Genomic DNA, 25860 nt, shown 5'->3' with positions numbered 1-25860 from the left:
TAGAGGGAACAGCCTGTGCTCCTCTCCCAATAAAATCCCAGCCTTTTATTATAAATGTCAAAAAACTTGAATATTTTTCAACTAATTTCATTATCCCACTGACTCAAGAATCACCAAGGAACACATTTAAAAATATATATTCCTTAATCTTCTGCTCAAGAAACATTTTGGGTGGTCCCTTTAAGGCCTCAGTTTGTAGATGACATTGAGTACGTTTACATGGACACCAATAATCCAATTTTAATAGGATTAAGACAATAGTCTGATTAAGAATCCACCATAAACAGTGATTTCAGTATAGTTTATACACAGCTGTTTGACACTATTCTCTGCACCTACCGAGTCAGTGAAGGACCACAGATACCTGTAAAATGCGAAGGTTTTTCCACATACAGCGAATGGTATCAAATTCAATGAAAACTACACTCTTCCAGCAGTTCATGCATAAAATGTTCCCGAACAAAAACAAAAGTGCCAAACTGCAGTTAAAGTCGACAAATTAAAAATAAAGCGCCTGAATTTATGGAGTTCCATTTGCGCCAAAATACCCTTGTCTGCCTTCTGCTTTGTACTTCACATGTCTTCATCTACTCTCATTTCCTGCATGTTCAGAAAAATCTGCATTGTTGACGTACACGTACATGTTGTCTGTTGATGTCGTCTTAATCTGTTGTCCTGTTGATTTTTCTGTTTTGTACTGTCATGTTCTGTCATCTGATATGCTTTTTAACGTACATTTGTAAACTGTCCCTGGATTAATAAACATATATATCTTTTTTAAGTATGTATGTAAAGTTGAAGTCCATATCACTCCTAAGAAATTGTAATTATTATCACATGGGGCTTTAGCGTCAATGCTTGACAGACAGCATGTCTGAAGTTGGGGCTGACGCGATCGTCATAACAGCGTCAGCCAATGAAATTAGTCAGCAATAGGCCACTGTCTGAGCTGGTGTATTTGCATAAAGCGATCTGTTTGGCTGACACTTCCATCGGCGCTTGAAAAAATTTATTTAAAGTTTAAGTCCCAACTTTTGCAGCGAGCAACGCCTCTGAAGCGGCGCCAACAGATCCACAATGCAGTTCGCCAAAGCCTGATGTCACCCGAGCCCCGTTTGAATGGGGCGTAAGGATGACAGAATAAACTGCAGCATGGATGACAGCAAAGACAATGGTAATGACAGCATAGACGACAGTAAGGACGACAGAACAAACGTCAGCAAAGACAAGGGTGAGGATGACAGAATAAACAACCAGAAGGACGACATATACAACGGTAAGGATAACAGTAAAGATGAATAGACAACAATAAGGACAGCAAATCAGATGACAGAATACTCCATAGAATATGACCGTACAAAACAGAGAAAAATCGACAGAACAACAGATTAAGACGACATCAACAGACAACAGGTACGTGAATGACGCTGAACATATGGGCAATGAGAGTAGATGAAGACAATTGTGAAGTACAAAACAGAAAGCAGGCAAGGGAATTTTGGCACAAATGGAACCCCATACCGGAAAAAATGTGGATGATGCAATGATGTTCATCGAATTTTGTGCTATAACACGTAAAAGAAGAACATGAATGGAACACTCAGCAAGCAATTCATGTCAACACCTTAACCATATTATTGTCTTATTCAGATTAAGGCCAATAATTCAATTACTGATGTCCATGTAAATGTAGTCACTGATAACATTTCAAGTGCACAGAAAGGCAGTTTGGACAAAATAAGTAAATTAAACATTACATTATCATCATTAATAGCAACAAGAATACCAGCTCTGTTGCAAGTTATTAACTCAGTCCAAAAATAAGTCAAAAATGACTTATAATATTCGTCCATATATGTAGTAAACAGAAATCTAATAAGAATATCATATAAATACATGCTGCTCTTCACATCCAGAATCTGTCCTTCTATATTTTAGTGCTCTGTGTAATATATTACCATGTATAATGATTTAGTTAAGTTAAAGCAACATCTCATTAGTTTTAAAAAATGACAGCTGGAAGTGCTAAAGTGAGCCTTTTAAAGTGTGTCCACGGCTCAGCGAGGTCTTTGGAAGAAGCGTTTGGCTCTATATAAATGTCTGAGTGTGAGCGTTTTGTTCCCTTGCCATTCCAAAAATATGCCTGTGGCGTCATGATAGTGTAGGGATGGCTGATTATGCTCCCACTCACACTGGGAAGGGTTTTCGAGTATGACGTGCAAATGCATCGCTCTCCAATGATCAATCGAAGATTTAATTTCAGATGTGAGAAGACAGAAGCAGGACGGATGATGCTAGAAGACCGTAGCCTCTTCCATGGCATTGACCCACCTAGAATAGAACAGAATGATCACATTGAAATAGTATTAAACATACTGTATATATGTTATGTACAAATACAGTATATGTGTGTGTTTATATATTATTTTTATAATATCTATCCATCAATTCATCTAAAATATCTATCTATCCATCCATCCATCCATCCATCCATCCATCCATCCATCCATCCATCCATCCATCCATCCATCCATCCATCCATCCATCCATCCATCTATCTATCTATCTATCTATCTATCTATCTATCTATCTATCTATCTATCTATCTATCTATCTATCTATCTATCTATCTATCTATCTATCTATCTATCTATCTACCCAACTATCTCTCCATCTACCTATCCATCTTTCTATCCATCCATCTCTCCATCCATCTATCTATCTATCTATCTATCTATCTATCTATCTATCTATCTATCTATCTATCTATCTATCTATCTATCTATCTATCTATCTATCTATCTATCTATCTATCTATCTATCTATCTATCTATCTATCTATCTATCTATCTATCTACCCAACTATCTCTCCATCTACCTATCCATCTTTCTATCCATCCATCTATCTATCTATCTATCTATCTATCTATCTATCTATCTATCTATCTATCTATCTATCTATCTATCTATCTATCTATCTATCTATCTATCTATCTATCTATCTATCTATCTATCTATCTATCTATCTATCTACCCAACTATCTCTCCAACTATCTATCTATCTATCTATCTATCTATCTATCTATCTATCTATCTATCTATCTATCTATCTATCTATCTATCTATCTATCTATCTATCTATCTATCTACCCAACTATCTCTCCATCTACCTATCCATCTTTCTATCCATCCATCTCTCCATCCATCTATCTATCTATCTATCTATCTATCTATCTATCTATCTATCTATCTATCTATCTATCTATCTATCTATCTATCTATCTATCTATCTATCTATCTATCTATCTATCCATCCATCCATTCATCCATCCATCCATCCATCCATCCATCCATCCATCCATCCATCTATCTATCCATCCATCCATCCTTCCATCCATCCATCCCTCCATTCATACATCTATCTATCCAGTAAAATTGCTGGGTTCCACACAATCAATTTGTGTTGGGACATCATGAAGGAATTACAGTTTTTCTCAGTCGCTTTGGTGCATTTCTCACAACACTCAGCTCAAAATGGATAGCTCATTCCTCAAAAGCAAGCATTGATGTTAATGAAAGTATCAGTGTCATCAAAATGTAAAGTCCTGCCACCATTGTTTATGAACAAGATAGTCAAATATCTGTCATGTTTTCATTATGACAGTTTACTCTGTACATTTTTTCCAATGTAAAAAATTAAGATTTTGTTAACACTTCCAGAAAATGCTCAAGACAGCATTATATACTGTTTGCACAAGCATTTGAAAACTACAGTAAAGTTAGACATCACTGCATTTAGTGAGGTATCTGAGTACAAGACACTGAATATGTATGTTTCACATTTTTACTGCATTTGCTCTTTGCAATTCTAATTTATTCACAGCATTGTGCAAAAGAATAAATAAACCTTTATTTACAACAAACACAAACTTCCTTTGAGTAGAGCTGTGCACAACCGTAAACCATATTGCATATTGTCTGTAAATTATTTATGATACTGTTCAATTTAGAAGACATTTTCAGTAAGAAAAAAAGACCAAAAATCTTTATGAAATTTGCTTGAAAGATTTGACAACTAGTTCAACATTTTTGTATGTAATGACTCAAGTAATGAAATGAGGACTATTAGTTTTATATGCATTGACTATTCAGCATTCACAAGTTTAGTTAATTTTGACTGACATGACATAAGCAAATGATAATGTTATAAACAGCAGAGAGTTGTATGGAAGCAATTGATGCATGTCCAAAAGCATTTGCAATTTGGTGGAAGGAATGAGAAACTGCTACTATGATGTGCACAAATGACTAATTGATTAGAAAAATGCATTAACTGTTGTGCAAATGTAAATGGTGTTGTGAGAAATGCACCAAAGTGACTGAGAAAAACTGTAAGTTAACTTTATTATAGATTTTTTTTACAAATTTAAATGGGTTGAACATAAAACAAATTCATTTTTTGAGTGTATCTATCCACTATCTACTAAATACTCCAAGTGTGAGTGTGATGTAATAACCTCTGTGCAGTGTGACTGTCCTGGGCTCTGAAAGTGTAGAAGAGAGTGCTTTTATGGTAGAGCTGAAACACACTGCTTTCTCCTTCAGCCTCAGACCTTACAGAGAAACCCAGCAGAGGAAGCGTCTCACACGCGACCCTTTCCTTATATAAGACACACACAAAAAAAACACCTAGAGATTAGAAACTGCACGTTTGAGGTTAATGTGTGAAAAGTTTGAGTGTGTGCCTTACTTCAGGCTGTGGGTACGTGTAGAGAACTTTATCTTTCAGGAGGAACCACAGGCTCCTCCAGCTTCTTTTGCTGTTTCTACACCTCTGCAGGGTCCCGCTCATCACAGCCTCAGACCCCGTCACCTAAACAACAACACACCATAATGCTATTAAACACCAACAAATACATATTATTTAATTTGATATTAAATGTATCTCATTATTCTCATAACACACATGTGGCAATTCAAAAAAGTCTTCAGTTTTAAATTTCTAGCTTATTTAGTAATATTTGTAAAGTCATTTCAAACATAATTTTAACGTTACTGATTTTTTTTCCAAAATATTTTTTTATATCAGAATTTGTTTAAAATTCTGTAAAATTTTTCCTTTTCTAAGCTTCATTTAAATATTTATAATTTATTTTCAGCATCGATACCAATCACAATAGTAACATCGCGAGCATACTCAATGTTGAGTCTGGATTTATTTGATCATTTCGCAAGTGTTTTTTGAGGCTTGTGACTGTGTGAGGGTTTTAAAAGCATTCAGGCCTAAGAAATTGTACTGGCTTTGACTTAACGACAAATTAGTAATGATAAATTCCATTGAATAGCTTATAAAATGAAAACTATGCAGTATTAATTTACATTTCAGTATTCAATTACTGTATCCCTGAATACAGTTCGACTCCTCAAAAAAACTGTAAAATGCTGTTTATATCACTTGTATCTTTTTCTTCATAGAATGTATCTAAGCTTGTAGATTGTTTATTATATTTCATACAGGTGCACTGCCCTGCAGAATCATCCCAATCAATCTAAAATTATAAATTCTTTCCAAAAAATTATTCAACACATCTAGTGAAATTGTACTCTTATCGCAATATATATCACAGAATAAAAAATATCACACTGTTAGATTTTTGCAATATCATGCAGCCCTAAATCACATTTTTAATCCGTTATAAAAATTGTTATTTAGTAGATTTAGTTTTTATTTTGAAATTAAATTTATACACAATAATACACTAATGCTGCACTTTTTACACCTGATTAACAATTAATCAAATTTTAAAAAAACATACATAAAATATGATTGGAAATTATTTTAATTAAATGTATTTTGATAAATCTACGAAGACCCGGAAGGGACGTGATGGTGGGGAAAAAATGATGGAAGAAAAAAACTGGGTGGAAGAAAAAAAAAACAGCGATAGAAAAATATAGATTTGAAAGTTTTTGCGTTCCCTCCCAAAACTGTTGTTCCACAAACAACTCCTCTTTACTATATACAAGTCAACCCTCCAGTTTCTGCCGGGATTCTCCCATAGTTTACCATTCGATTCCACTGTCATCCTAAGTATTTTCCGACATTTCTTCAATATTTTTAATCTTGAAAGCACGATCAAATTAATATAAAAATGTCTGCATTCACTTTCTATTCATCAAAGCTGTCCGTCGATCATCGGCCTTCATAGGCAACCTCTGAATCCAATGAATGCATGTATAAGCGCTGACTGACGGATGCGCTCAGTATGATAAACTGATCCCAGCACACTTTGGGATCAGGTTATGTGTTTAAACAGACAAATACACTTAATAATATGTAAACATGTTTGTCCTGCATGTCTTTTAATTTTGGGATGAAACAAGTCCACACATTTAAGTAAAAGGGGCATAAGTTCAAATTAATTTTAATAGCACTTGACATAAGACCTTTCAGCTCCAACCTTGAAATGCACTGCATTAAACAATGTTATTTGAGGACACTTCCTTACCAAAGTCACTTACTAACCATGCAATTCATACTGTAAATGTGAAACACTGTTTAAAATCACTATATTCAGGTATAGGACATGGTTATGGGATACCTGGTTGAAAGTCAACTGTCCTTTGCGGCTCCTCCACAGACTGGATGGATGAATGTTTTGAAAGACAGCAGAAAGCGGACGGCTGGAGCCCTCTATTACTGTGGCAACATCTCTCAAGAGAATACAAACACATGATAAGATTCAAGCAATCATTACTGTATACTCTCAATGCATGAAAGACGTAGCGCTTGTACCATTTTTGCGCAGTTCAGTGTAACAATGATCACACACTTTGGCACGTCTGTTCTTCATGTATTTGAGGGGAAATTTGTTCCTGCAACAATCTCTGCAAACAACCTATAAGACGAGAAAAACAGAATTAAGCTTGTGAATGGTTCTCGTGTGTATTACTGTGTGTGTGTTTGTACCTTGCCACAGGCATGGCAGTGATGCCGTCTGTTCGTGAGGCTGAAATGTGACGGACAGTTCATGCAAACCGTCACCTGGGAAACTGACAACAGCGGCGGCGCGTTTTCTCCAAGGCACTTCTCTGGGCTTTCTACCAACTAATACACAAAGGGCATCATTTCAAAACCAGAAACAAAATGTCAACTCTTTCAGGTGCCACTTTGACACATCCATTTAAAAGTGCAAATGAACTGCCTTTTTAAAAACTCTTTTGTAGTGAATTGTGAGGTGTTCAGTTCTGTTAAAGTGTTCTGGAGCATCTTTGTGGTTTTTGGTTTTGTTTAGATCTGTGTTTTCCACTCTCTTTATTTAGCTATTGCAGCACATATTGGTGGGTGGAGAAACAGGAGCTGATCTTCTGTGGAGGATGAGTTTAGCCACACTGTTATGTAAATAAAGTGACACATACGCAACCTGCTTCATTTTGGCAGCTTGACTGTAATGTGTATAAGCTGTTTTAGACTAACCAGAAATGTTTGACATCTGAATCTTACAGGATGTTATTCATCATATCATTTCATCATATGATTTCTCTGCTCATGACCCCCTTTGAAGGATCATAAAACCCTGGGGTCCGTTCTTCGTACGTGGATTACTCAGTTAGCTGGATTTGGATATTGACGATTTGACACGATCCAGGATCGTTTCGTTCTTCAAAGCTGATCCGAGAGTTGTTGTCATGGCAACAGTTCTGCTAGGTCAAACCTGATCGGGAGCAGGTTTAATTCATATAAACAGGATTAGATCGGCTTAGTTCAAGCAAAGATAATACAGAAAGTATGTACCGAATTCTGATATTTTCTTACAGTAGTAGTTACACTTGGGAAAATAATACATAATTTTTAAATATATATATAAAGTTATAGTCATTAATAAAATAAATAAAGTTATACATATTAATAAAATGTATGCAATCTGCACCCTCGAAATGAAAGTACAAAGACTGCCATCTGGTGCAAAGAGAAAACTTATTGAAATGAACTTATTAGATCGCTTTAGAACAAATTGTGTATAATAGAAATGCACAATATGTGATTTTTTTAAGCAATAATACATTTATGCAGTCATAAACATATTTTGATAGTTAATATGCCAGTGATTTGATGCTTCACAAAAGTTGCAGACACCTTTACCAATATGAAAATGCTTTTGTAAACAACCAGTTATTCTTTACACCGATTAAAAAACGGCTACTATTATGAAGAAAATCTTTTCTAAACGTAGAACTAAATACATTGATTTGCATTGAAATACATGATGAATACTCTTGTCTTGATAAATGAAAGTGTAAAGCCTGCAGCTCACAACAAATGTGGAAAGTTCTTGCGTGTCATATTTAACGCACCGTTTACTGCTAATTTGATGTAATTTTGCTCACATGGATAATTGAATATTAATCAGATGATGTCATTACGCTGCTGTGCCGTCAGCCAATCGTTGCATTGCTGATCATGATTTCGAGGATCGACAGATCTGTCCTTCACAACACACGCAGCGATCTCAGATCAGTTCATCCAGACATTCTAATCTGATTCGCAAACTTGTTTGAAGAACCAAATTAGCGAGAGATCAGTTATCAAGATTAAAAGATCCAGGATCTGCCAAATAATCTTAGATCATTTAAGCGAGGTACGAAGAACGGACCCCTGGACTAAGTTTTTATCAGATTTATGTGTTTTGAACATCAATTAAGACAACACACTGCAAAAAATTGTCTTGTTTTAGTCAAAATTTCTAAATCAAGAATCATTTTTAGACAGGTTATACTGTTTTGTTTTTAGAAATAATAAGTCAAAATTAATTGTTTAATGTAGCTTTAAAAACTATCTGCCAGTTGAGTAAGTAAAATAAGCTTATCTCAAAGCTAAAGCAAGATTATTTTTCTTACTTCTTGTTTTAAGAAATGCTTCTTGATTTAAGAAAGATGAAAAGCTAACAAATGTTAACGGATTAGCATTTGTTAGTTTTAAGGTTAGGGAGTAAATGGCTAATCTTAAGTTTTCATTCATTCATTTTCTTGTCGGCTTAGTCCCTTTATTAATCCGGGGTTGCCACAGTGGAATGAACCGGCAACCTATCTAGCAAGTTTTTACGCAGCGGATGCCCTTCCAGCCGCAACCCATATCTGGGAAACATCCACACACACATTCACACACCGACTCATACACTACGGACAATTTAGCCTACTCAATTCACCTGTACAGCATGTCTTTGGACTGTGGGGGAAACCGGAGCACCCGGAGGAAACCCACGCCAAGGCAGGGAGGACATGCAAACTCCACACAGAAACGCCAACTGAGCCGAGGTTCAAACCAGCGACCCAGTGACCTTCTTGCTGTGAGGCAACAGCACTACCTACTGCGCCACTGCCTCGCCCCTAATCTTAAGTTTTTCCCCCCTATTTTTATCTTCAGTGTTTAACATCTATATCAGGTTGGTGTCACTGCTGCTGATGTGTCATAAGTCTGTGAGTACTTCAATGATGTGTAGGTTTCTAATTATTATTCATAAGACTGAGTTTTCTTATCTTATTAGAAGACATTTCTGAATTATTTGGCAAAGCTGTAAGACCACAGTGTAGTCTATGATGGGTCGCGGTGATGGTAGTGTTGTCAGAACTTTTACAATTCTGTCCTAAAATGTATAAAATGTGACAATTACAGCATTTCCTGCTTGCATTTTGAGTGCTGCTGGGTGGATTCCTGACCACAGCCGATAAGCTTTTGTGTTCACAAACTCAACAGATATGACTGGAATTGACTCTAATGATCACTGGTTTACAAGAGTGCTCAGACGGACACCGGAACATCGGATGGACCATGCTTCCATCAGATGCATTCAAACGCAAACAGATACGAAAAGTAGACATGCGAGAATCTAAATTTTAAAATAAACAGTTTTTTTTTGTTTGGCGTATTTGCCTTTATTATGATAGGACAGGTGATATTGACAGGAAATAAAGTTGGAGAGAGGGGATTATGTCTGCGTTCCAATCTACTTTTAGACATGCACTTGCAAACTTCCCTTCACTTGTTCCTTCGAGGGAATCCTCGAAGAGAGGGAGCGAGTCAGCTTCATATGTCCAAATTATTCATATTTTATTTATTCTATTTAATTATTCAATTTCATTTATTCTGAGGTAGACTTGATTCGAAAGAGGGGTTGGTTTCATGACCCCTTGAAGCATCCTAACCTCAAAACTGTCCACTGGATCTCCTGATGCAGAGCCAAGATCCACCAGTGTCCGGTTCATTGTGACAAACCAGCCGTCTCGTTCAATGCAGGAGCTGCGCGCACAAACACAAGCATCAGACACACTGAACACACACAGTACAGTACATGTGATGTGTTTGTCTCTTGCCTTGCAGACAAAGTGATGCTTATATCTTTCACTTCTATCTTTATTGCACTCTGAGCACTCTCCATAGGTGGCTTACTGACCTGAAAGACAGGCAGAGTGAGAAAGGTTTAATAATCATAGTCATCCTAATTATAATTAATAGTAATCAACAGTTGAAGCATCCACAAACGTTAGCCGTCCTACTTTCATCCCTGCCAGAGGTAATCTGTTGATGAGTCTGTATTTGCCATCTTGCTGGGGATATGTGTAAAGCATTATGTCATTCATCTGAAAATGTAAAATATAAAGCTTAGACATACATAATCTTCACAACATGCAGGTAGCATACAAACACATCTAATTACTATTAATAATATTGTGTTCTGTTACTTTTAACAGGATTAGTTCACTTTCAGAATAAACATTTTAGATAATTTACTCACCCCTTGTCATCTAAGACCTTAATTTATTTCTTCGTCCAAAAGAAAGGGTATTTTTTAGGAAAACATGCAGGATTTATCTTATAGTGGACGTCTATGGTGCTCAGAAGCTTTGCAGTTTCAACGCAGCTTTATAATACAACCCGAGCTGAGGAAATGATGGGTCATTTGTGGAAAATTGAGGATAAAAAGTATACATTCATTCATTTTACTTCAGCTTAGTCACTTATTTATCAGGGGTCACCACAGCAGAATGAACCACCAACAAGAAAATGACTGATAGTTTTGATAGGTAAAACCCTTAATCCTCAGCTGGGTTCATTTAAACGAAGGCCTTTGTAGCAGCATTTAAACTGCAATATGGAATTGTAAACCACTGAGCACCACAAAACAGAAATCTAATCGTCAAAACCTTCAAAAACCTTACTTTTGACTGAAGAAAAAACTATTAACACTGAAGGACAAGTGGTGAGAAAATTAACTGGCCATTTTCATTCTAAAGATCCTTAATTTGAGTTGGTCACCAATGTTCACCACAAGGGGTCACTATGACACTGGTTTTGACCATAAGTTTGTTTTCATTTTTGACCACAAGCAGTTTTCTATTTTGGGTGTACTGTATCTTTAATTATGACTTAATGTTTCACAAAGTACACCCAAAATACAGCAAAGTCAGAAGCTAATTACAAAAACAAAAAAACATACAAGAAAAGCAAAATCAATACCCACTGGCTCCTGGTGATACACTGAGGTTGTGTGAAGTGAAACCAAGAAGTATTTAATACTTTACAAAGAGAAAAAAAATTACCAATATCTAGGAAGGGTTTTTTTATATGATGATTTCAAACCAGATTTCAAGCCTAAATAACACAGCATATATAACAAGTATAGCAATGTATACAAAATATAATATTAGTCTTTATTCATGAATTGCTCCGTCTAATGTCATTCCGGTAACACTTTACAATAACAGTACATGAATAATGTGCTAATATGTACACTAAACATTAATTTATTATGAACTAATGATGAGCTAATGCATGTGCTAATCATAAACTAACTTTAACTACAACATGAGTTCATGAGTGAATAACGCTTACTTTAATTGTTTAGCTGTGCCTTTACTGAATGTGCTACGTCCGACAGATTCTTTTCTTTTTCATTCTTTTATAACCTGCTTTAACACATTTTAATCTGTTTTTATTATGTTTTTTATTTTCTTATACTTGTCTGTTTCATTCTTATTTATGTAAAGTACTTTGAATTGCCACTGCACTGAGTATGAAAAGTGCTATACAAATAAACTTGCCTTGCTAAATTACTTGTTAGTATATGGTTGTTTGTTAATTATTGTATTAATTACCACATTAGTTTATGCTTAATTTAACCATCATGAACTCATGATATGTTAATGTATAGTTGTATTATGACTACTTGGAGGGACACATCATCATTTACCCATTCTTAACCACTCATGGACTCCTCAAGCCTCATTCACACTACAAGTGGCTCGCAGTGGCAAAAGAACAAGCGACCCTTCATTTCAGCGAAGAGCGAGCGACTTCCGGCGAACTACGCAAGCGACATCTATCGTTGGTGACCAGGTGGGCGTGTCAAGCAATGTGACAAAGTTGAGTATCCTTCTAATTTATGCAAATGAAGAGCGACTTTCTTGAGCCACAGCTAATTGGAGCACTGATCCTCTCTCAGCTTGCTCAGAGGCCAGTTGTATTCGTGCTTTATCGACCTATACAGACCTGCGTTTGTAGCAGGTCGCTACTCAGAGCGACAGGAAGCTATAAAGTTGCTGCTAGTGTGAATGAGGCATTATGCATGTCCGTTTAGTGCGTTTACACTGAATAACAATAGAACAGAGTTCAGTCAACATCAACATAAACAGTTTAAACACGGGACTTCATGAGTAGTTAAGCATAAGTAAATGGTGATGTGCCCCTCCAAGTAAAGTCATGACATTTATAAATTTATACATGACAATTATACATTAACATGAATTAATGTTTCTTACATTTAGCTTAAATTAAAATGTTAATTAATACATTAGCTAACAATCTTGTTGTAACAAGTAATTAAGGTAGCCGTAACACCTCCTTCTCTTCACTATCATCTGTGACACCCACAAAATGTTTTCATAGGGCTGTAACAACCAGCGGCGCCCCTGGTTACCGTAATTTTTCTTCTTTTAATATGTTCTTATTTCAAAGTACCAATCCATGTGCAAATAATTACAGGTTATCATAGTGAAGGTTAAAATTCAGTGAACAACACCAAAATACATCTTTGTAGACGGAATGTTGTGAAAACAGTGGATTTAGAAGTGCCTCCCTACCCTCAGATAATTCTTGATAAGAGAGCATATTTTGTCTTCTTCTGCATGAGAAACTATAAACGGCCACAGAATGTCCCCCGTATTAAGCAATAAAACATGAGGGAGATCTGAGGCTGGCACTCTCTGTGCCACGTGCCCATCTCACCACACTGCTGTCTGTCTGGAAATATAAAGTATTTCTGACAGCCCACCTCACGTCCGTCCTGTCACCCTCTGTTCGGTTATCTCAACAGGCCGACCTGTCCCCGTTCCCACAGACTTATTCTGGGGTGAGAGCAGCATGGAAAAACAATAGCACATGTAGACATAAACACACACAGGACAACATCCTGCCAGGAAACTCTAAAAACAAGTAAAATAGCTCACAAACACAAAGGAGAGACAACAGAGACTATGGGGAAAGTAAGCAACTATATCTCGTTAGCTTAACTCTCACAATCTCATCTTAGCAAATGAATGTGATATTTAAAGACGCAGTTCCCCTAAAAAACATTTACTAACAAAAAAATTAAGACTGAACATTATTTAAAATATTTTTACAGTCTCTGCAAATGGTCTTCAGGACATCTACAGTATATACAGTTAACAAGACAAAATGATCAGACCTCTCTAACCTGAAACATTCATTCTATTTAAAACATATCTCAAGTGCTGTTTGTCAGAGATTTTTTCTCAACACATTTTTAAACAATAGTTTTAATAAATTAATTCTAAAAACAAAGAATTAATTAAATTAAATTAATTCTAAAAACATTGTCTTTGCCATGATGAAAGTGTATAATAACTTATTAGTTTTGCAAGATAATATAATTCAGCTTAAAGTGCAATTTAAAGGCAAATTGCCTTGTTCTGTAGCCAATGGAAAGAAAAATAATTGTCAAGGGAGCTAATAACATTGACCATCATTTTTCAAATTTACATATATAATTAATTAAAACATAACATATATAATTATTTTATAATATAATTATAAAAACATAACAGGTAATACTGTGACAAATGGTCTAGCTCTGATAAACATCATTTGGGAAATATTTGAAAAAGAATAAAATTTCACAGGAGGGCTAATAATTTTGCCTAAAACTATATATACAGTGCATCCAGAAAGTATTCATAGCGATTCACTTTTTCCAAATTTTTTATTACGAAATGGAATAAATTAATTTATTTCCTTAAAATTCTACACCCTATACCTCATTATGACAAATTGAAAAAAGATTCTTTGAAATTGTTGCAAATTTATAAAAATAAAAAACCTGAAAAATCACATGTCCATAAGTATGACAGCCTTTGCTCAATACTTTGTTGATAAATCTTTGGCAGCAATTTCAGCCTCAACTCTTTTTGAATATGATGCCCCAAGCGTGGCACACCTGTCTTTAGGAATTTTTGCCCATTCCTCTTTGCAGTACCTCTTAAGCTCTTTCAGGTTGGATGGGAAGTGACTGTGTACAGCCATTTTCAGATCTCTCCAAAGATATTCAATAGGATTTAGGGGTGGGCTCTGGCTGGGCCACTTAAGGACATTCACCGAGTTGTTGTAAAGCCATTCCATTGATATTTTGGTGGTGTGCTTTGGGTCATTGGCCTGCTGCAAGATGAACCCCAGTCTGAGGACAAGAGCACTCTGAAGCAGGTTTTCATTCAGGATGTCTCTGTACATTGCTGCATTCGTCTTTCCCTCTATCCTTACTATTTCCTCTTCCAGTTCCTGCTGCTGAAAAACATCCCCACAGCATGGTGCTGCCACCACCATGCTTCACAGTAGGGATGGTATTAGCCTGGTGATGAGCGGTGCCTGGTTTTCTCCAAACGTAACCCCTGGCTTTCACTCCAAAGAGTTCAATTTTAGTCTCATCAGACCAGAGAATTTTGTTTCTTATGGTCTGGGAGTACTTCAGATCCCTTTGGCAAATTCCAGGCGGGGAGTGGCTTCCGTCCGGCCTCTCTACCAAACAGGTCTGATTGGTGAATTGCTGCACAGATGGTTGTCCTTCTGTAAGGTTCTCGTCTCTCCACAGAAGAACACTGGAGCTGAGAAAGAGTGACCATCAGGTTTTGATCACCTCCCTGACTAAGGCCCTTTTTGCCCGATCACTCAGCTTAGATGGCCGGACAGCTCTAGGAAGAGACCTGGTGGTTCCAAACATCTTCCACTTACGGATGATGGAGGCCACTGTGCTAATTGGAACTTTCAGAGCAGCAGAAATGTTTCTATAACCTACCCCAGCCTTGTGTCTTGAGACAATCCTGTCTTGGAGGTGTACAGACAATTCCTTTGTCTTCATGCTTGGTTTGTGCTTTGACATGCACTGTCAACCCTGAGACCTTGACAGGTGTATGCCTTTTCAAATCATGTCCAATCAATTGAATTTACCACATGTGAACTACAAACAAGCTGCTGAAACATCTTAAGAATGATCAGTGGAAGCAGAATGTACCTGAGCTCAGTTTAAAGCTGAATGATTTTTTCAGGTTTTTTATATTTAATAAATTTGCAACAATATAAAAAAATCTTTGTTCACATTGTCATCATGGGGTATGGTGTGTATAATTTTGAGGAAATAAAAGAATATCATCCATTTATCATTAAGGCTGAAACATAAAAAAATGTGGAAAAAGTGAAGCGCTATGAATACTTTCCGCATGCACTGTATATATAATGAGATAAGCATGGGTACAAACTACTAAGTACTACAACTAAACTACTACTACCTTACTGCTTATCAAAATGATAGTTGTACTTATCCTGGATGCTGCAACCTATATAAAAGGTTAAGATTACATTATTGTGTGGGATCTCAGTCTGGAAGATTGAATTCACAGATTCCCAACATATAATATACATAATTATGTGACAGACAGCTCATGTTTCAGACTGAAAAAAAATGTCACCTGGATTGTTTTGGCAGAAGTGTTATGTTAAAGTTACTAATGTTATAAATAATGTTCAGTTTTAGTTTCATTTCACTTCATTAGACCTCAGTGTGTCAGTTGTCGTGGGTATTCATTTAGCTTTCCCTGTACATGGTTTTTGACTCCCAAATGACTAATGACCTTGCTTATGGAAGACCACAACTTCTTCTAAAAATTGTTTTTAAAAAACTCAATTGTGGGTGAACTATCTCTTTAAAACCAAGCAGTGACCGATTGTCTAATGCAACCTCTGTATTGCTGATAATTAAGCTGAACAATTCTTAAGGGAAATAAACATACCAAGAAAAGGTGACGTGGCTGTTTGCACTTTCTACTGACTTTCATCAGTGTGCCCTCTTTCACAAACACCTACAGACAGACAATTATGCTCACCAATAGCACATTAAACAAGTTTTTAAAAGACAATTTCATCCAATTTGATAGGATATGTGTTATAAGATATAATTTTATCATGGAGTCATTGAATTACTCACTCTCCCAGGCTGAATGAGATCTGTGAGACCAAGAACACTATGTTCAATATGGACCAAACGCATGAGATCCGCCTGTCAGAAAGAAAAACTATGCTAAAATTGCACAGTGGTGCCATATCTGCATAACGCCTAGGTTACACAAGCATTTATCCTTATCTACACTCTTTGCAAGCATATTCAGCCAATGTTCAAATACTCACTCCATTCTTAAGACTATCACTGGCATGATAAGCAACATCTGAGACCACGACCAAAGCATCTGTGAACAAAAGAGGCACTTTAGAATATTTAAAAGATAATTTTATAATGAAGTATTAAAAATAAATTAAAATATACAATAAATATATTACTTAACATTTATTGAGTACACATTGACTTCATTAAAGAGTGCAAATAACATTTAAAAATGCTTTAAAAAATGCACATTAAGCATAGCGCATCACAGTGCGAAATATAACAGTAGATCCTCCTTTAAATCAGATACACTCCTGTAGCAGCGCCTCATAAATAAATGATCATCATTAATAAATTACGCAGACAGGCTTGTTTTAGAAGACTGATGAAAAGGCATGAAGGGGTCAAAGGTCATTTTCCTTTTCTGAAACTATCTACAAGATCTGAGACTTGCTGTTGCTTAAGAAAATCAATTATATACACACTCAGAGATAAGATAGATGACTTCCTTTGTAATTGCAAACAAGATAAGGATCACACAAAGCTTTCTTGAAACGAATTAAAACTAAATTAGGAAACAAAATGGCGTTCACTCTACAGTAATCCAAAATTAAAAATAGATAGACAAACATACAAAATATATTTTAAATATATGTTATATAACAAAAATAATAATCAATGAGCAAATTTACCTTGTGTATTTTCAAACTCTCTGGAGTCTGGTGAGAGATTATTTAGGTAGTCTGTAATAAAACATGAAAAATAAGTAATATTAAAGGGGACCTATTATGCTCGTTTTACAAGATGTTAAAAGATTGTCTGAAATTTCAGCTCAAAATAGACAACAAATAAAGTTTTATAGCTCTTTGAAACTGAATTCAAAATTGAGATTGTGCTCCTTTTAATAGAAGGTGGAGCTATAAATGCCTATGTGTCAGTATAGTGGCAGATTCAAAAACAAGACTAACATCCTATGCTAATGATGACAGCTCTTTGGATCTCATCTTGAGAGTTGACAGTAACAGGTTCCCAATGGAAATAGCACACTTGAAATGAACTCTTGAAATGGACCTTTTATCTGCTCATTGTAATTGGGATAATGAGGGAATAACGCACACCTGGCCATGGAACAGCTTAAGCTGCGGTCACAATAGAGTTTGTGTGTGCGAAAGTCTGTTGTATGGTGCTGCTAAAAAGGGGCAGGATTAAACAAGATTATTAGACATTTAAAAAAGCGAGCGATTGCTCCATGTTTTAAATTTCTGTCCAGAGAGGTCATGTTTTGATCCTCAACTGGTCTCACGCAGTCAAGTGATGCGATTTCGCAGGTAAGAGTTCACCAAGCTTGAACTTTGCACCGCAGCGACCTGTGAAACTTAATGCATGACCCTGCGTTTCCTGTCTGACGCATTTGCGTGTGTATGAATGGAAGTCAATGGGGAAAAAAGTCAAGTGTGAGCGCAGCTTAAGAAGCCAATATTTTCCAATTACTTTTGGACCTTTAACAAGGGAGGCAAATATGCAAACTGTTTTAATTCCTACAGAATTCATCTGATTTGGATGTAAAAACCCTCAAATTAAAGCCGCATTCACACTAGAGTTTGAGCTTGTGAAATTGTATGTTGTATGGCTCTGCGAAAAGGGGCAGTATTAAACAAGATAATTAGACATTAAGAAAAGCAAGCGATTGCTCCATATTTAAAATTTCTATTCAGAGAGGTCATGTTTTGATCCTTGATTGGTCTCACGCAGTCAAGTGATGCAATTTCGCAGGTCAGAGTTTACCAAGCTTGAACTTTTCAACACAGTGAACTGCGAAACTTGATTTGCAACCTTGCGTTTCTGGTCAGAGGCATTTGCGTGCGTATGAATGGAAGTCTATGGGGAGGAAAGTGCAGTGTGACCGCAGCTTAAAACAAACAGGCTGCAGTTAAAGCACAACTTATTTGCTCTGGTTTCATTTCAAATCTATTGTGTTGATATATAGAGCCATATATGTTAGAATCGTGTCAATGTCCCAATATTTATGAACCTGACTGTAACTGTGTTTAAACCACTATTAAAAGTGATTTTTGCATAATAGGTGACCCTTAAGTATATAAAAAAAATAAAAATCTGTACTTTTTTTAAAAAAGGAAACCTTTTCACAGAATGAAACATTTAAAAGTCACCTGTCAGTAGCATGCGGTACTGTAGGATGCGCACAATGACCTGCAGCAGCTGCTTTTTCAGGGTCACTGAATCTGATAACTGAGATATACACACATATTGAAATACATAACATTTCTGAGGAACTGAAAACAAAGCTAAAACACATTCACATCTAATACAGTACAAAACACACATGAATCTTGCTGTACATTTTGAGTGGTAACAAATGATTTGAATGCCTTATAGATGGATAAGCCCATTTAAAATAACAACTTTTGATCAATCGATGAAAACTAAAACCAAAAAATCCCTTACTGTGCTTTGTATATGTTCCAGATAATTCAACTTGTCATCATAATGACTGATGTAAGACGAGAAAATGGAAAACTCTGTCTTCTTCGCCAGGATGATTTCAGCGATACCTTCGTTCTGATCCCTTATGATTGGAGTGAAATATAGAAAACAGATGAAGACAGATGGACATCATTTGTGGATGATAAGCACTTGAAGACATAAGTGAACATCTCACCATTCTTTTAGACGCGTCTCGAGTAATGTGTGAATATCTTGGTGAAGAGTACAAATATCAGGTACCTCCGTCCACACCGTCATCAACCTCTCATCAGCATTAACTGACTATTTTGTGAAAGCAGACAGAAAACATCCTTAAAATTATTATCTTTTTCACTGTTTTTGTTGTGTAGTGTATCCGAGGTTATATTTAATTGTTCCAGAACATTGAAGATACTGCCAAATCTACAATAAAAGGAAACAATTCTGAAGTCTCAATAGAGAGCTAGAATAAAGAGCTTTGACGCTCAATAAAGGCACAGGCAAACACACAATGTCACTAATAGATATCTGAATAGCCCACCTCATAGAGAAGTTGTAGAGTCTTAACATGCCTTAAAATGAAGAAAAAAAGACTCATTAAGTGCTTTTTTTAATAATGATTTGAAACGTGTTACACTTGTGGTGCTGTTTTCAAGACTTACTGGGCTTCGCTATCCAGAAGCTCTTTGGCACTATAGAAGGCTCTGGAGCAGCTGACGGTCTGAAATAAAAAGGTTGAGTTACAAATGTAAACATGATACATTTATACATATATCATGTATGTAGATATCTTTGGAGAAGCAACCACAATAAGCTCACCAGTTTGTCAGGAGCCGTTGTCTTTTTCTCTTGTGCACAAGCCACGCCTACAAACACACCCACCGTTCCATCTGCCCTCACATTTGGAGAACAGAAAGTGTAGAGACTGATAACAGAAAAAGCAGAATCATGATACACATACACAACACTTTATGCTTTTTATTTAACAAGAATGTTTTGTATTTTATGTTATGAAAATGTGGTTGTTTTGCATTAATTGAACTGATTTTCTTCAGTTTTCTCCTGTATCGAGGTTAGCACGGATATAAGTCCATGTTGTCTCTTAAAATAAAAAAGCAGTTTTAACTTTAGTTAGTTTGCTAGCTTTGTTTATTATTTCGGATTGTTCCTCATCTGAGTTATTTATTTTTGTCTCCTCTTGAATAATTGAAAATTATTGAAAATTGAAAATATTTTCTTTTGTTTACATTGTGTCGTGTTTTTAGGGTTTTATGTTGTAGTTGGCCACTAAAGTGGCATATAAGGCTCCAGAAACCTTGTTACAGCTATGAGATTTCCTTAGGTGCTCTAATGTTAAACAAAAACCCCACACTGCTATTTATTTTAATTGTTTCGGTCTGAGAGGGAGCGGTAGTGGAGCAGCTGAGCCAGCCTCTTAATATAAAATGTGGAAGTTATGCAGTAGAAGTTATGCAGTAATGCAACATTTGATTCTAATGAATTTGAGTAGTCTTTAAAAAGATAGAACCACACCCAGTGCTAAATAATACTTTTATAATAATACAATTTATTATATATATATATATATATATATATATATATATATATATATATATATATATATATATATATATATATATATATATGTATATATATGCACCAGAATCCAAATATCAATCTATCTAGCTGATGAACCAGAAACTATAACAGCAAATCAAAATCTATACTGCTAGGAAGAACTTAAGCACTGAGATAATAGAACAGCAGTAGATGCTTTAAATAAACATATGTTTTACTGTGAATAGGCCATTTAACTTTACAGAACAATACTTATTATAATCATAAAATAGGTACTTTGTCAGACATATGGCTTTTAAGGTACATACGTATGACAATGTAAAAAAAAATAAAAAAATTGTATGTAATTTGTTTATTTATTCACGGGACATCCAGGACATTTTTGGTGGTCTGAAAATTATTTTAAGATGCAAAAACGTTTTATGATGCAGATGTGTGAAAACGGTCATGTCATGCGCATGCGTATCACAAGTTTTAAAGTACTCTGGCATCAAAACAAAAAAGGAGCGTTTGTGCATGGAAGAAGAGTGACACCACCAACTGCCTTGGCATGCATAATACAGTGTTTTGGTGGATTATATTGACAAAATCAATAAAATAAAAAGTAAAAATATATATTAAATTAAAATAAGGGATAAATGGAAATCTAGGGCGGCATGGTGGCTCAGAGGTTAGCACTGTCGCCTCACAGCAAGAAGGTCGCTGGTTAGATTCCTAGCTGGGCATTTCTGTGTGGAGTTTGCATGTTCTCCCGTGTTTGCGTGGGTTTCCTCCGGGTGCTCCGGTTTCCCCCACAATCCAAAACACATGTTTTTATAGGTGCATGAGTGCATGTGTGAATGTGAGAGTATATGGGTGTTTCCCAGTACTTGGTTGAGGCTGGAGAGGCATCTGCAGTGTAAAACATAGTTGGCGGTTCATTCTGCTGTGGCAATCCCTGATTAATAAGGGACTAAGTCAAAGAAAAATTATTGAAAAAATGAAAATCTATCATGATTTTACTAACTGATATATTCTGTCTATTCGCCTTAAATTTAAAACCTATCTGTCACGTTTTTGATTCATTAAATAACACAAATTATGATCCCGACAGTAAAGATGAACTGAATGTGGTTGTCTAGTTCTTCAAAACCGGAACATATTACCAAAGAAATTGGTGTATTAACTGCATGTATTGAAATGAGTGTCATAAAATGAATGTAATTAATTTATAAACTACTGTACTGTACCTATCTGTCTCTTGCTCAGATGACTGACTTTTGCCTTGGAAGCCTGGCAGACTGCTCATGTCCACGTAACCATCAGTGTCACTGGGTGAACTCTGATTTCGCTGACCCTGAATGACAGGATTCAGGAGGCGAATCTGCACATTCTCATAGTGAGAAGCAACATTTTGAACATTCTCGTATTCAGAGGAATCTGTATTCGGAGATGAAAATGATCGAGGTTTGGAAAGGGGAAGGGGCTCAGAGAGGAAGCCTGGCTCAATCGATATGGAGCTACAAGCCAAATCGTTATTTAGGGAGAAATTTAGTCCCTCTTTTCGTCTATTCCTATGAGAGAGAAAGGAAGAAGGGGACACCGGCGGAGTGCAATCTGGACTCCTCTGCAACTCTGGGCTGCCCATGTTATGTCGGATAAAATCCATGCGTCTACATGATCCTTGCGGACTTGATTCGGATGAGGATCTGGAAGAGATGGAGCGAGTATCCATCATACTCTTTCGATCAGATTTCCTAAGGAACCGCAATGGAAGAAGGTATCGCTTGAACCCAAAATCAGGCTTTTTACATGAAGCAGAGATTTCATTGGGAATAGACGGTGAGCTCTTTCTGATTGGTCGCTTCGTGATGGATGCCAGTTCAAAAGGGGGCGGTATATCCACTCGAGTGACTTTTGATGTGCGTGTGCCTTGTGAAAGACATCCTAACGAACCTGTCAGTGCAGGTCTGCTATCTCCAAACAAACACTGGTCTGTATAGAAGGCCTGTGGGTGTAGCAAAAGCCGCCCATTTCCTGCTGGAAGGCCGCTCAGTAGGTCAGCTCTCTTACCGGGGGTTTCCACAGATATAGAACGACTCATAAAGTACTTCCTGTTCTGGAGGAAGTCCTTGGCTTGGATTTTTGGCTCTGTCTCCTCATACACATTGTCTACCATGAGTTCTTTTCCTTCAGATTCACTCAGGTTGTCAACCACTTGTTCTTCTTTGTCTTCCCCATTGCTTTCTTCGTCTTGATATTGTTGAGAATTTTGGTCTTGGGTTTCAGGTTGCTGCTGAACAAGAACAAGATTTAAGATGGCAGAAATTGCTTCATCGCTTTCAGTCATATTTTTGCTATTGTAGTTGTTATTTGTTATTTCATCCAAGGTTGTATCGGACCCTGAAAGAACACAAGTCTGAGAAGATGAAGATGAATTTGAGGGATGATCAGACTCTTCGCTGTTTGAGGGAATAGCAGCTTTATTGCCTGCAACAGATTTGTTTATTTGTTCCTCCATCAGCTCTTTTTCCATCTGCATTTCATCATACTCTTCCTCGACTGAGGATAAATCAGAGCTGTTCAATCCCTCCTCAATGGTAAGCATCATAATATCTCCATTAATGTTGTCCTTTGTCTCTGTTAATTGAAGAGGCTCCGTTTGTTCAAAGAGGTCACACTCGGAAAGTCCATCTTTGTCTGCTAATGCCTCCCCTGCATCACAAATATCTGGGAACATCACATCAATGTCCTCTTCACTTGAAAACATCCTGTCTGCTACTATACCACTAGGGTAAAATGATTCAATTAAAGTTTTACCAGTGCACATTTTGTCAAAAAGTAATCGATCTGCGTGTGCTAAGCTTTCATAAACTGCATTAGAAGCCAGCTGAACGTTACGAGAACTTTTATTTTTACCATTTTTAGTCAGCCCCCATGCTGCCTTCCCCATGTCCTTTACTTGTAGCTCCTCTGCTACTATGTTATAATCTACTTCTTTCTTACTATATAAATCAGAATGAAGGTCAACTGACACTTCATCATCCTCCGACTCCAATGGCTTGTCTTTTTCTAAACCCTCCGCTAAATCTAAATCAACTCCATGTGCTAGCTCATCCCCGCATCCTAACTCATCTCCCTGTTCCAGAATTATTTCCACTTCTGTCTCATCAACTTGTAGTCTTCTTTCTGGATATACTATTTTATTTGTCCTCCTCTCTTGTGACCCCTTATGCTCCACTACAATTTTTCTGTGCACTTTCGGTGTTTGCTCTCTTGAGTTTGGAGAACTTAGACTTTTGCTATTGTGAAGCATGTTGAAGTACATTTTTTTTTGCACTGAGATGTTTGAATGCTGCTTATGTTTTGGGTTTTTGATGATCCCGACAATCTTCAGGGACAGGTGACTAAGCCTGGAAGTGTCCTCTGAGGCTCGGCGGATGCTCCTGAAGCTCTGAAAGACAATGCATAAAAGTAAATATTAATATTTACAGCAGAGCTGGAAAGTCTCCTTGTAAACACTGTAATAATTCATTGCATCAAAAGGTAGTTCCATCTGGTTTGTGCATTATCTATTTACAGCTGAATGATGCAGGTTGTGGAGGCAAAATATCAGATAAGATTTAAAATATTAAATGTCAATTCTTTAAATGAATGTTTTTTTTTTTTAGTCTACCACATCTTTGTATACACAAACAACTGCATCAACATATGTAAAGGTGTTTAATATTCATCACTTCATTTACAGATATGAGCAGCTTTGTGTATATTTAGTATCTATATAATATTGTATGTATAATTCTGTTTATACTTCAACATTATTTTGTCTTTATACATTCTACCTGTCACAGGCACAAATTTCACAGAGAGAATTATTATTATGATCAATATAATGATAAAAAAAACATTTAAATATCTGTTATGTGATCAACATGCAATTTTACTACTAGATTTTTTTAAACGCAATATATACCATGGCGGCAAACATGTTTTTAATAAATTAATTACTTTTCCCAATCATATACATATTAGGCCTAATAATAATAAGCAGAACATATTGTGTCCCAGAGACCAAAAGTTCCCAAAGTGGAAGGAACAATCTCATAACCCTTTAACTGCTTCACTAAGAACATTTTTAATTGCATTTCTTAACTCCTAATATCGCTATAACACACTCAATGCATTTTTTTTCAACACATCCCATAATTTCTAAAATATCAGCCTCTACCAAATGGTATATATGTCAGTTGTAAAGTACTGGAATGAATAAATATACTATGAAAAATCTGAAAATATGAAGTGCAAGACCAATTTATTTAACAAAAATATATTTTTAAAAAAATAATACTAAATCATCTTAATTTTTGAAGTATGCTATAAAATATTTCAGATTCTCATTTAACAAGCTTTCTTGAATTTTTTAACAATAAAACCAAAATAAAACCAAAGTGTAGTAGATTTTTTTTCTTGTAAACCAGCAATACTGTGTGTGTAAACCATTATTTAAAACAGTCATTCTTTAAATTACTTTAGCTGCCATTATTTAAAACTGTAAAAATATGGTCAACCAGTTGGTAGAGCAGGCAATTAAAGGGATAATAACAAAATTATTAGCCTAATATCTTCTGCTCAATTGTTTTAAACATAACTGTACAACTACAAGTTCGCATTTGTGGTATCAGAAATAGATGTAAATTCCTCTAAACTAGCCTAAAAAATGCAGTTAAGTTCAGTTCAGTCATATTTTAAGAGAAATTAAGAGACTAAGTGCACAATATGTCGTAAAATGTGATGCTCTAAACTTGATGCAATTCAATATACTATTTAATACATTTCTCAGACGTTTACATTTCAATCAGATACACATTCTCGTTTCCTAAATAAAGTTACCACACTTTTGTTTTTCATAAGCACAATATCATGTTCGAAACTCACCTGTCCTTCTTGTCGAACATCATCTGGCATCTGAGACACGGCAATGACGGTTGAAATCCATTTGTTAACAATGAAGTTGTAATTCACACGGGATTATAACACGAGATTATGCCTCAACTACTGCATTCTCCCACTTCATTTTGCACCGTTACAGCAGTCCAGG

General features: G+C 36.0%; 2 protein-coding genes across 2 annotated transcripts in view; one reads left to right on the top strand and one right to left on the bottom strand.

Annotated features, from left to right (window-relative positions):
* The window catches only part of pfkfb4b (6-phosphofructo-2-kinase/fructose-2,6-biphosphatase 4b), a 514755-nt gene that overhangs the window by 2579 nt on the left and 486316 nt on the right, over nt 1-25860 (top strand). The window lies entirely within an intron of this gene.
* On the bottom strand, nt 988-25860 carry fgd5b (FYVE, RhoGEF and PH domain containing 5b). Its single transcript, NM_001365456.2, is given in 21 exon segments — nt 988-2331; nt 4518-4660; nt 4751-4873; nt 6603-6712; nt 6797-6899; nt 6971-7108; nt 10204-10297; nt 10372-10451; nt 10555-10638; nt 16354-16422; nt 16548-16619; nt 16748-16806; nt 17414-17464; nt 18893-18971; nt 19188-19308; nt 19402-19508; nt 19747-19777; nt 19868-19926; nt 20025-20130; nt 22013-24216; nt 25698-25860. Coding segments are annotated over 21 exon segments (3900 nt in total). The 5' UTR covers nt 25728-25860; the 3' UTR covers nt 988-2294.

The sequence above is a fragment of the Danio rerio genome, chromosome 6 (assembly GCF_052040795.2).
Source record: "Danio rerio strain M-AB ecotype USA chromosome 6, GRCz13ab, whole genome shotgun sequence".
Classification (NCBI taxonomy): Eukaryota; Metazoa; Chordata; class Actinopteri; order Cypriniformes; family Danionidae; genus Danio; species Danio rerio.
Note: the sequence above shows the minus strand (reverse complement) of the source record. Positions and strands in the feature narration are given on the sequence as shown.